Source organism: Hyaena hyaena, unplaced genomic scaffold, assembly GCF_003009895.1.
Source record: "Hyaena hyaena isolate Hyena2069 unplaced genomic scaffold, ASM300989v1 scaffold_163, whole genome shotgun sequence".
NCBI classification, from domain to species: Eukaryota; Metazoa; Chordata; class Mammalia; order Carnivora; family Hyaenidae; genus Hyaena; species Hyaena hyaena.
In genome coordinates, this window is record NW_024080794.1 from 2130764 (window position 1) to 2144061 (window position 13298).

Below are 13298 nucleotides of genomic sequence, written 5' to 3' on the forward strand. Positions count from 1 at the left end.
TATTTATTTATTTATTTTTATTTTTAGAGAGCGCCCATGAGTGAGGTAGGGGAAGAGAGGGAGAGAGAGAATCCCAAGCAGGCTCCACGCTGTCAGCACAGAGCCTGAAGCGGGGCTCAATCTCACTAACCGTGAGATCATGATCTGAGCCTAAATCCAGAGTCAGATGTCTAACTGACTGAGCCACACAAGCATCCCTGGTATTTACTCTTTCTGAGAAAACTTGAAGTTCAGCAGACTTTTCCTTTCAGTCAACAAAGGAAAGAGGATTCCTTAAAGAAGAGCAATTGACTCCATCTAAAGGATGATGTTTAATAGATTGACTGCAGAAACTGTCACCTGTCCTGTTCAATTTGGTTGCAGGCCAACTCACTCATAGATTATGCAGGGACAAGTAGTATGTAAATGAGAGAGTTACTGCCCATAAAGATGCTAGTAACTGGAGTGATGATTTGAATATAAAATGAAATGCAGTAGGGCTAATTGTAAATTATTGTACTAGTGTCCAAAGAGTCAGATGTTCAAGCAGTGCTAAGAAATACCTGTCAAATTAGGAGTGTGCCAACTAAACTCACTTGTAACAAGTGAAATGGAAATATCTCCAGCTTTGTAGTACTTGGGATGTGATCGGCCTTCATTAGTTGTAGGGCTAAGACCCAAGCTGCCTCCAGGAGCCCCTGGAGCTGAGGGTCTCTTCCTTGACCCCCATTGGTGTTAACTCAACTGCCTATAGTAGCCATGCCAGATGTCTTCCACAGGAAATGGAGAGGTCGGTGGAAACCAAAATTCTTAATTAGAAGTGCTGTTTTGGGTCATGAAGAGACGTGTCCCTCCTTTTGCTCACGCTGAGAAAACACTGGTAAAGCAGTGTCTGCAAATGAGTGAAACTGCTCACATGAGACACATGCAGATCATACTCCTTGTCTTATGTTCTATTCAGTGAATGCTGTGCGTTATTCTCGGAGAATCGCCATTATAATCATCTAGAAGCCTACATCATTTACTAATTGTGCCTTTTAAAATAAGCCTCCTCTCAAAATATGTCCCCAAGCATTACAAACTTTTTTTTAAGAAACGTTTTTGTTTTGTACATGCACTGAGAGCACGTACAGTACCTCTAACATATGCCCCAGTGAGCGCTTCAGCAGACATGCACTTGAATCTTGTGCATGTAGAAATGCTTCTCACACAGGCAAAAAGTTACACTCTCAAGTGGGGGCTGATGGGTAGCCCATTTTTCTTGAAACACACAGCCCTATTTATCTACCTTTCACTTCCCCATTTAGGGGCCTTAAGTACAAAGACACATTTCTCTTACAAAAACAAAACAAAACAGCAGTGATGATCATCATAATGATTGGCACCTGGCTCCTGGCTTCAGTGTTAGGAAGTCAATGTGGAGCAGGAATGGAGGACAGCAGACCAGAGGGGCTGGTGTTGAGCCCAAGCTCACTGCCGCCATGTCAGAAGGCAGGCCTAGTGTTTCTGGTTCCCCCTTTTTAGAGATGCATTCTGTTGTAAGTGTATGTGCATGTGTGAACAATTTTAGTTTTTTAATGTGAGGTCAATTAAGAAAATATTGTACAAGCTTAATAAAACACGTCCGTGAACTGGGTTACAGTGTATAGGCCACCAGTGTAAACTTTCTACATTATTTTGCTGTCTGGAATTTCATGCTGGGAATAAAAAAGAAACTGGAAAATAAATATTCAGTATCCAGGAAGGAGTTGTATTCTCTTCTATAAACCATTCTGTAGTGATTTCTCACTCATGTCACCTGTTAGGAATGACCAGAAATCAGCTTGTGCAAAGACCAGACCAGACTTGGGTAGGACTTGCGGTGGGAAGACTTTATATGCCCATGTGGACACTGTCTCCATCTCTAGCAGACTGACATCTCTAAGAGCTCACAAAATACGTTTAAGTTTGGTAAGGCAAGTACTAATCCTTTCATAAAGTACAGACCTCATTGAAACAAACACTCATGTTGTTTACTCATTGGCGTGTTTACTTCCCTATTTATATTCAGACATAGATTCTGTGAATCATCTCTTCCCATCCCCATTTCACTTGTCTCCGTGCAAATGGTGCTCAGGATAACTGGCAACATCAAACTGTTCCAGAAGACAGGGAATCTGACTAAACAAAAGAGTTGGAGAGTTAGAGGATTATCTAACCTCTAATCACTTGAGATTAGATAAAGCTGGGTTCTGAGGTCAAACATTTGTTGGGTTTTGCTTTGGGATGGAAGCCAAATGGTAACTGAACTTAGCAACTCTGGACATGAGATCATTATTTCAATGGAGTGACACCATCATCTATCCTCAAGGCCCACCTTTAGTAGCGTGTAAAGACTTTTCCCCCAGTTTGCCCTTAGAGCCCATTTTCAGCCCTGTATGAATGTTATCTGCAATGGGAACACAGTCTTCCTCATTTTGACACTCCCCACTGCACCTAGCCATACCACACAGTCAGCAGTGGTTCAGGCAGGTGGGTGGGATTAGAGAATATGTGGTTTGAGCTGCAGGCCCAGGGCCAAACTACATCCAGGGTCTACTAAACAGAATTAGACAAAGGATCCTGAGGATGTAAATAAATTACCCAGCCTCAACTGACTCAGAGCGCAGCCTCTCTGGTAGATGGTATACAATTTGTCTTCCAGTCCAGCTTCATCCTCAGAATTGTCACAAAGGACCAAAAGCAGCTTCTTCAGGACATTTGTTCATTGTCTGAGTTCCCTATCATCAGTGTGTCTATAGGTTGTGCAGGGAAATTCTAATGCACTGAGCTAATACCAGCAATGGGAAGAGAGCCGAACTGGTTTTGCAAAAATGCCGGAAACATCCGACTCAGAATTTGGCCTTCTGTTGACCTTTTCCTATGAGCCCACTCACATCCTTTCTGGGCATTTTATATACACAGGTGCCTAAAACCATACAGACATTTAGACAGATGCTGGAAATTGTCCACCAGCCTCTTTCTATGTGTATGTTTTTACCTTTAAACTAATCTGGCCTGCAGAGGTAGCCTCTCAGCTTCAACTTTCTTGTCTGCAAAATTGGAAAAATCCTTCAGAGGACTGTTGGAATAGATCAAACGAGATTATAGATCTACAGTGCTTGAAAACTATTAGTTTCTTTCCATCTTTGTATCCTCAAGCTTTATTATAATACTAACAGATCTGGCACATATAAATGAATGAAGAAATGAAGTCTAAAAACAAGAAAAGAGAAGGGAAGAAACAAGGACTACAACATAGAAGCACAGAAAGAGGTGGATGAGGAGGAAATGGAAAAGAATAAATGGGCAAGAAGAAGATTAATCAAAAACAACAAAAATCTCCTTTTGAGAGATGTGGAGGAAAAAATGGGGTGTGGGAAAGGAGCAAATGAACAAAATAATAGAAAAACTACAAGTTCAACAGAAACACATGTTTGAAAACTGGAATGTTTGGGAAATAGGATAATTTAACCAGAAGTCCTAAGTTTGTAGACTTAACCAGGAAGCTGTAAGCAAAGGAACAAATAATTAAATAATAAATTTTGTTTTAGACACTTGCTTGTAAAAAATCTGCAATGTATTAATCCATTTTCCTGATTGAGATTTGATTATAGACAATGTAACAGGATTACATGGTTGAGGGTAAATGTTTAGATAACTGTGTTTATATTCTACTATACAAACTGTATCTTGAACTAGACTAGGTTTTGCTAACCAAAAGTCGTAACCTGGTAACTTATCTCTGGACTGAATTAATTAATTAATTATTTTGAGAGAGAAAAAGAGAACATGAATGTGGAAGGGGCAGAGAGAGAGAGAGAGAGAGAGAGAGAGAGAGAGAGAGAGAGAATCCCAAGCAGGCTCCATGCTGTTAGCATAGAACCTAGTGTAGGGCTTGATCTCACAAACCATGAAATCATAACCTGCGCTCAAATCAAGCATCAGACACTTAATTAACTGAGCCACCCAGGCGCCCCAGAATTTATTTTAATAGCAGAGTATAGCGGAGGGGGAATTGGGCCTAGAATCAGAAGGCATGGGTGCTACTGGATGGCTAAAAAAAATCTGTAACAAGGGCAAGATATGTAATGTATTTTAACATAAAGCTGCTTCTGGGGTATGCTCATGGTATTCCGTGAAAATCCGAGTTACAGTCCTTTGAGGCAGCACATCACAGCTGCACATATGGGCACTGATGGAAAAGGCTAGAGTTTGTTATAGTTTTAACTGCACATTCAATTGTGCATTGCTCGGGGGAGACATCTCGTGGTGTCATCAAACCCGTATTTTAAAAAGGTAATTAGGTAAACCATTTGTTGTATACATTTGCCTGTTTCCAGATGTTGTGGCCAGGCAATGTTTATGCTCATCACCTATCAACTGTGATGCCTTGGACAAGTCCAGCTTGGTTTCCTCATCTACAGAGTGGGGCTGACACCGCCTGCCCCGCCTCCCATGCCAAGGAAGACCAATGACTCCAGGGATATGAAAATTTTCTGGAAGACACAATATGAAATATAAATGTGTCCTCAAGGAGGGGAGTGATGTGCAAATGCAACCCACACTTCAAAACCCTATCTAGATATTTGTCAGTCTTGTAGTTTGCTTGTTTGATCTCTCACCTCTTCACTAACGCTTACCAGGGAGCTTGCCTAAGCGCTCTCATAACAGCACTGCAAACTTGTTAAACAATTACCAAACTGAAACTGATCCACTGACACTCTGTGGGAGATTTTTACTCTTCAATTTTTTTGCTTTTACACTTGAGTAAAGCACTGTTTCTAACACAGGAAGATGATTTCTCATCCTCTGAAGGGTGCACAATCGCAAATGCTTTTCCAGTAGTGATGATGTCATTCCAGGGTGGCACCTCTGCCTGACTGTAAGGGAGTCTCCTCACTTGACTTCCCTAATCCACTCTTGAGCACTTCAGTCTGATTCCACAGTAGCGTGTGAGAGCCTGAATCTACTCAGAACCACATTTCAATTGCCTACCATTGCTGTTAAGATAAACACCCAAGTCCTGCATAGTCTGGCTTGTGCCAGCTTCTCCAGCCTCTTCTCAAACTTTTCTCCAAGTCTCTTTCTGCACTTGCAGCCAGACAGGCTCTCTTTGGTTCTCACAAAGGGCCAGGTCCCTTCCTGCCTCAGGGCCTTTGCACAGGCTCTCTACTCATTCCCCTTCACTTGGCTATCTGTAGCTCGTATTTGTGATCTCCACTTAGATGGCACTTTCATGGAGAAATCTTCTCAGAACTGCCCTCCTCATTTGATCAGATTCCCTTCCATAGCTTACGGTTCTTTCCTTAATAGCACTTATTGCCATTTGCACCTAGATGAGTTTTTGATTCATGTCTGTCTCCCTGACGAGATCAGAGGCTCCACAAGGACACAGGCCTGTCTGTTGTTCATTATCGTGTCCACCATATGGACCTCACAGGAGGCACTTAGTGCATAACTGCAGAATGAATTATTTTAATTCATTCATAATCTGCTCCATTTCCCTGACAATACAGCATACATTTACTAACCAGCTGGTCTGAGGTGTGTTACCTAAAGCAATTCTAAATGAGAAAAAACATCTGTTTTAGAGTGATCGCTGAAAGGTCAACAAAGACTTCCTTCACTGAAGAAACCGATTCAGTGAAGAACGAATGAAATTTCATTTTATGTTCTAAACAGATTTATTAGGAAATTATTAGTATAGTTAAATGATGTCCAGCACAAAAATCATTTTTATACCTCTGCTTTTCCAAAAAGAAGACTCCCCCCAGAAATCTCATCAACACACAGTCATGCTTGGCTTGAACATCATTGTGTCTTACTCTACTGGCTTCTCGTGAATGGGGTGGCCCCATTGTGCTGCTTCTTTCTCATGCTCTATGCTTCTTGGGTGGATCAAAATCAACACATGGTGTCAGAGCATGGAAAAGATAAATTCTAACAGGTTTTTATTACCTTTTCTTCCGAGTCCCCTGGTTGACAGGTAATTACTCCATCTCTTGATCCTCCTGCAAATGTTGCCTTACAATTTGCAAGCCACTGTTGTTAGAAAGAGATACAGACATAGGTAAAATCAGTGATGTCCTGAAAACATTTTTATCATCTATCCTGACAGGGAAAATCGATTAAGCTTCTAATCACAGTAAAATAAAATTTTGCTACAATAACTTTTTGAAAGTATTTTTTTCTGGTTAAAGATGAACTATTTGAGATTAAAATATATATTCATTTGGGTTCAGTGATGCTCATTTATAATTTCAACATTGTGATATATCATTCCTGGAGAATGGTTTCATCAGTCCACTCCTAATTTATGTATAATTTTTAAAAAATCATATACGGTTAGGAATATTTCATATGATTGATATTTGGAGATACAAATCAATATTTCCTCACAGGTTGGCTGGTACTGGACCATGTAACGTGACTCACGGCCTACCTACCTCTCTGTCACGTTGGGTGGTTTCTATGGGTGCGGGTCTACTTCAGTGTAAGAAAGGATATTATAATAATAATAGCTCAGCTATTTAGAGATTCTACCAGCCTTAAGTATCTGGGATGGTAACTAATTCAGATGTGAAAAGCAACCTCTGGACACAAAACAATAAGAACTGAAGAACTGAAACTTGCGTCTGACATCAAAAGACTGGTTTGTGCACCAAGAAGGATGGAAGGATTACTTGTATTAACTGATGATGGAGAATGGGAAGCATGATGGGTAAGGAGCCATAGAAGTAGAAGACAATGGGAACTGTTATAGTAGAATGTCAGAACTCTTGCCCTTGGACAGGTCGTGAAAAGATCAATAACAAGAGCAACAAATAAAACACAAGTAGCTTTGTAATCAGTGTCTTCTATGTATAAGGCACTGTGCTACAGTTTACATATGTTATTTCTATTTTAAAGGCAGTACATATTGTGTTGTGTTTGAGGGCATGGACTTTTGAGTCCCTTAGACCTGGGTTTCAATACCTCCGAGCTAATGAGGACAATAGTAGCAACTCCCAGAGTAGTTGTATTACATGATTTAATTTAAGAAATTTAACTCTTAACAGGTAGTTGGACACGTAGAAGGGACTCGGGAGATGATAGGTGATATGATTATTATAATCGTTATACCCTTACAACAATTCTGCAATTGATTATCACTGTCTTATAATAGATGATGAATCTGAGATGAGGAGGTAAGTAACTTATTCCAGGTCCCTAACCCTTAAGTAGCTGAGCTGTGATTTGAACACACGTCCATCTGATTTCAAAATCCATGACTTTCCTATTGTGCCTGACTCATTATAAGAAGTGTCCCACAATTATTACACACAATTACTTGTCAGAAATCAGGGGGTCTGCATGCCTGGTTTCTGGATCACTTCTGTTTCTGACACTTTGCAGTCTAGCTCTATGAAGGAAAAAGAGTAAAGAGCTGGAGCTGAAATCAAGAGAAGCAATGGGTCAGGGAGAGAAGGCTACCAGGGGGTGGTTAGGAGGAGAGGGCGGAGACCCATCCCAGAGAGTTTCAGGAGGCGCAAACACCGGAAGGACATAATTAACAATGTCACATCCCTAAGAAAAGTTAATAACATTGACAGGGAGACATGTCAAGCAGATACCCATGTTTCCCAGTTTCTAAGTAGGGAAATTATGGGGCTAAAATGAAAGCTGAAAATTTCTCTTTTGCAGTATCATTTTTGTATAATCCATACTGTTTACAGTTCTACCAGTATTAAATTGGAATTGTAGTCTTCTTAACAGAGGAATAGATGAAGTTTTCTTCCCCCAAAGATCCTATCTTAATCACAGCACCTCTCCAGAGCTCATAAGTGGGTTCATTTGATTTTTTAAAAAAAATTTTTTTATGTTTATTTTTGAGATGAAAGTGAGAGAGCATGAGCAGGGACGGGCAGAGAGGGAGACGCAGAATCCGAAGCAGGCTCCACACTCTGAGCTGTCAGCACAGAGCCTGATGCGGGGCTCGAACCCACAAACCATGAGATCATGACCTGAGCCGAAGTCGGACGCTTAACTGACTGAGCCAGCCAGGCGCCCCCATTAGATTTTTAACTGAGAGCAGATGCACAGAAACAAAAGCTTACTGAGAGAGTGGCCTCTTTCCTGTTGTTGTAGGTATCCAAATATTCTTGCAGTTCTAAAACACTGAACTTGAGCTTGTCCAGAAGTCCACAAGAAAGGAGCTAAAGACAGGAAAATAATTTGTATTAAAACAACTAGAGAGATAACTAGACACAGGCATGGCTACACAAATACAAAAGAGAAATATATATAGAAATAATGTAAAGTAGGACCCAGTGGGTCCATTTTTAGTAAGGTGTGCAATGTGTAATTTTGCTCCACTATCAGATGCAATTGTAACTGAATACTAGCTCACTAATCCAAATCTCCTACAAAAATATCCAAGTTTCTTCCTATCAGTATACTCAAATCTTAACAAGTATCCCATAGGAGCCCACATTAAAATATACCCCTTTGATGAACGAACTCTAATATCTTCATCCAGTAATATTCCACGTAGTGTGAAGACAGACCTCCAAATAGACTTTTGAACAATTTATACTTAATCTTTGATTCAAATCATTTAAGATAGAATGATTTCTTTTACTGTATTCTTTGCTGCAAGATAGCCAACCACCAAGTTCTTAGAAAGATTAATTCCTCAGAGACTTCTGAAATCAAAGCACATCCTCATTGGTTCTAAACCTTATTAGTACATCACTCAGCAGATGAGACATTTGTGTGATATGCATGGGGGATGTAGCGAAAGGTAATACACACCCCTGCCCTCAGAGAACTCACTGGTCATGCAGGCTTAGAGTTATATATAAAGTCATGATTTAGCAGTCTGTCAGAGGATGCTTTGCTGAACACTCAAACTCATCACTTGCAGTTTGGGCTGGATGAATCCCTCCAGCGAACAGTCTATCTCTGTTTGAGACTTGGGAGTAAGGAAAATGAGGACCCATCTGGCTGGACAACCTGGCATTGTGGGGATGGGCTAGGTCACCTCTGGGGGTTAGCTCATTGTAACAGCTGGCAAATCCAGACCGAGTGGAGAGAGGTGCCAAGGACATGGAGGAAGCACCAAGGTGGATTTTTCTCCTGAGTCTCTGAAATGACTTGGCCATGGCTGGCAATGTACAGTCATTACTATGCAGACTCAGGCCTTTGGGGGTCATGACACTACATGGTGCTGCTCGCAAACACTGACAGTATCTTTCAAACAAACCACAAGACAAACGTGCTTCCTGTATGTTTCATGCCCTTAGCTGGGCCGGCCATCTGCCCCCAGAGCAGGGCCGGGGCACTCACAGTCTCCGCGTCTACAAAGAGAGTAGGGCATTCGGAGCAGGATGTGAGGATCTGAGAAGAGCTGACAAACTTGGACCCGATTCCCCGGAGATTGTCTCCTAGGTAACTGGCGGCATCACAGGTTAGGAAGCAGAACCTTTTCTGAATATTCTGAAAGGCAAAATAATGACCATTTGTAAGGTTGAGTTTTAACTCATATACTAGAAAAAAACCATTTTTAGATCTTTATAAAAATATCAAATGAGTGTAGGTCCTCAGGTGGAGGTGGAGATGGGGAGTACAGTGAATGTTGGTCTAAAGTCAAGTAAATAATCACCCAGTGTGGGCAAAGTTTCTTCTTAAAGTGTTTCTCAGACTGTGGATGCTTATATAATCTTTTAAATAAATTGTGTTTTTCTTTTTGCTGATGGGCAGTGCTGGTGAGCAGCTTGAGTCCACCTCGCTTGTCTGTCAGATCAGTGAGAAGTTACTGAGGTTACGTCAATGTGCATGAGACAGAACAGGTCATGAGATGTAACCCTTTTCTGTTCCCCAAGACCACAGCTTCCCGAGAAAAGAGCACCAAAACAGTGCCATTTGAGCCTCTGGAGAATGGAAGTAAATACTACATGGGTCTGGAATAATATCTCCCTCTGAGAGCGCATCTGGTCCGGTGTCTCTAACCATTGCATACGTTGCCTCATTAATCCTCGCAACCAGGTAAGAAGTCCAGGTTAAGATGACTTGCCTACAGTCATGCAACTAGGAAGTGACAGAGGAAGGGTGAGCCTGACCCCAGAGCTCACCTTCCTTCCACAAATCGAGGATGCTTCCTAATAGCTAGGTCCTCCTGTACTGTCTGAGGGCAAAGCCAGAATTAGGATGAATCTGATTCACTGTGCCTGTGTCAGTGCCAAAATGGGAACATTTCTTAGCCCCTAAACTTCCAACACACAGTTCTTTTTTAACAAAAAGAACACAATGCTGAACCAAACAATAATTCCAGTCCTAGGTATCGGCTTTCAAACTCAAAGAGATGTCATGTTTTTTGAGTTGTGGAACCTAATCTGGGAGAAATCCTCGCTGCCCTGTTGTGAGGAAAGTAGCATGTCCCCCAAACAACGGCAGGTTGGTTCTTTATAATTTATATTAGAAAAGTGCCAATCATGCTGCATATTAATTATTTTTTAGTTAACATATATGAGAATCTTGGTGTATGTGTGGCATACATATGTCTTTATGGTGTTAACTTACTTTTATATGCCATTAGAAAAAATAAAAAAACGCGGCTGAACATTAGAGCAGAAACAAAGAAGTGCCATGTCTAGCATCACACATGGCAGCTGGATTTGAACTGGGAGTAGGATCCAGGTCCCCAAAGGGTTTGGGGTTCGTTCCACTTTACCTAAGGATAAGGTGAGGTCTGGGAAGCTATCTGTTAGGGAGCTTTAGAGCTTCTTATAAAGGCAGGTGATATTTATGGGATAGACTCTCAGTCTTGTCCTCACCTGACTTCCATATAAACACATTGTATAATTTGGTGACACTGTGTGATAATGATAATATTCTAACACAGGAGCGGCAGAAAGGATGGATAGTGACTGAGACACTTGGGAAGATGTCCACACTGGACCATTAGAAATCAATTCCTTGTTTTTAAACCAAATTATTTTAGCAACGGTACCTCCTCTCTACCCCCTCCCAAATCCAACTAAATATAGGGAAATGTGGCCTTCAGACTCACAGAAAAATGTTGGAAATGAGTAAACAGACACGGTGAGGATCGGCCAACAGCTTAGCAGGCTGGATGTCCAAAATGTATTTCATTTCCAGCATGTTTTATTAATACCTATTTTGTTACTAGTATCGCTCTCAATCACATAGCATTTGATGACAGTTAAGAAAGTTCTTAAGACAAAGTGTAATACCAAAAACTGAAATAGGAGGTACACATTTGTATTATTATTATTGCAGATATGCTCCATAGGGATTGATCTCATGCATGCATGGAAAAATAAAGTCCAAATCCCAAGGTGCCCCACCAAGGGCCCAGCCCCACCTCTCAGCTCATGCTATAGCCTGCTGGCCTACCGGCATCAAGTCAGAAACTGTCTAAGATTTCCACTAAAAAAAGATTCCTATTCATGCTTCTTACATTTACTGAGCACCTATTGTGTGGTAGCAATGGTGCCAGCTGCTGGGAAATCAAAATCAGGCACCATTGCTTGCCCACTCCGGGGCAGACAGACAAGGGATTCTGATAGAATGTGACAAGCATGACGGAAGTAACCACAATGTGCTTGGGATCCCAGGTGACGGGGAGGGAGAAAGAAGGAAGGGAAGGTTTCATTTGCAGAAGTGAGCTCCAGTCAGGGGTCTGCATGTAACTGGGAGTACAGTAGAGGGCCAAGAGGAAATGGCTATGCTGGGCAGAGGGAAAAGTATTGCTCGTGACTAGGGAATGGAGCACAAATAACTAGTGACTGTAATGAGAAAAAATTACTACAGCAGCCAAACGTAAATTATTAACCATTAACCATTATTTTAAAATAGGCTTTAGAACAATATTACAAATAAACTACTTTGCTCCTAAATCCTTAACAACAACAAATGGTAACTTTCTCATAGTTCGTGTTAAAATTTTAGTCAGCGCAGTGTTAGAATGCTTCTGGAATTCTTATCTCTCAGCAGCCAGTTGTCTTCTGTCTTAACCGAGCCACCCCTCCAGCTCCCAGTTAATCCCAGACACAGCCCTCGTTTTGCCCAGTCGACTTTCTAAAAGATAGCACTAAAATGAAACTGAAGACTTGGGAGAGAGCAGCATAATAACAAAGCGAGCAAGTATAGCTATTAGTACTAGCAGAATACAATTCTCCAAAAATAGGTCATAAGAAGGGTCATCGGGCTCAAAAACAGACTTTACTTTTTATAGTAACTAAATAGTGGCTTCTTGAATTTGAAATTCTTTAAGGAAGGTGGTCCTAGTTTTTTTCTTCATTCTGCACTTTTTAAAAATTTATTTTTAAATTAATTTTATTTATTATTTTTTAATATAATGCCAAATTGGCTAACATAGAGTATAAAGTGTACTCTTGGTATTTGGGGTGGATTCCTGTGGTTCACCACTTATGTACAACACCCAGCTCTCACCTCAACAAGTGCTCTCCTCAATACCCATCACTCATTTTCCCCTCTGCCCTGCCCAATACCTCCCCTCCATCAGCCCTCAGTTTGTTCTCTGTATTTAAGAGTCTCTTATAGTTTGTCTCCCTCTCTTTCTGTTTGTAACTATTTTTTCCCCTTCCATTCCCCCATGGTCTTCTGTTAAGTTTCTCAAGATCCACATATGAGTGAAAACATATGATATCTGTCTTTCTCTGATGGACTTATTTCACTCAGCATAATACCTTCCAGTTCCATCCACGTTGCTGCAAATGGTCTGATTTCATTCTTTCTAATTGCCAAGTAGTATTCCACTGTGTATATAAACCACATGGATAAAGAAGATGTGGTTCATTTTGCACTTTTAACGGAATTCCTTATTTTCCTGCCTTTCCCTTCTGTGATGGCTTTTCCTGAAGGTGATCAGTGGGCCCATCCCTCAGTCCAACCAAGTAACTGTCCCTCTTGGTATATACTCCCTAGAACTCTACCTACAAAACAGTGTAAGAGGGTTCTTCCTTGTCTGCTCATTCATTCACCCACCACTCATGTCTATTGAAGGCTGGAACTACATAAGTCCCTTTTCCTGTTTCCCCTGGATTCTTAGTGGCAGTTCTGTTTTGTAAGTGATCAAATACAAGTTTAGAAAAAAATGCTGAAAGAAAGGCATTTTCATTAGAGGAAAATAGAAGCTCTAAACAAAGTAAAAAGCAGCAGAGAAAAACACACCCATAATCTCATCACCCTGAGTTAACTAGTGTATAATCTTCACTGTTTTCTAGACTCTTTAAAAAAATAGTACTGTACATGCTGGGTTTTTTAAAACTAGT

At 40.9% G+C, this 13298-nt stretch overlaps 1 protein-coding gene across 5 annotated transcripts in view; it reads right to left on the reverse strand.

Moving 5' to 3' along the window:
• Window positions 1-13298, reverse strand: part of FRY (FRY microtubule binding protein) — a 258661-nt gene that overhangs the window by 15663 nt on the left and 229700 nt on the right. For all 5 annotated transcript variants that reach the window (XM_039239842.1, XM_039239840.1, XM_039239841.1 and 2 more), the window contains 3 exons: window positions 9328-9477; window positions 8097-8195; window positions 5959-6042 (listed from right to left, as the gene is read on the reverse strand). In XM_039239842.1, coding sequence (XP_039095773.1) covers window positions 5959-6042; window positions 8097-8195; window positions 9328-9477 — 333 coding nt within the window. The remainder of the gene's footprint in view (window positions 1-5958; window positions 6043-8096; window positions 8196-9327; window positions 9478-13298) is intronic.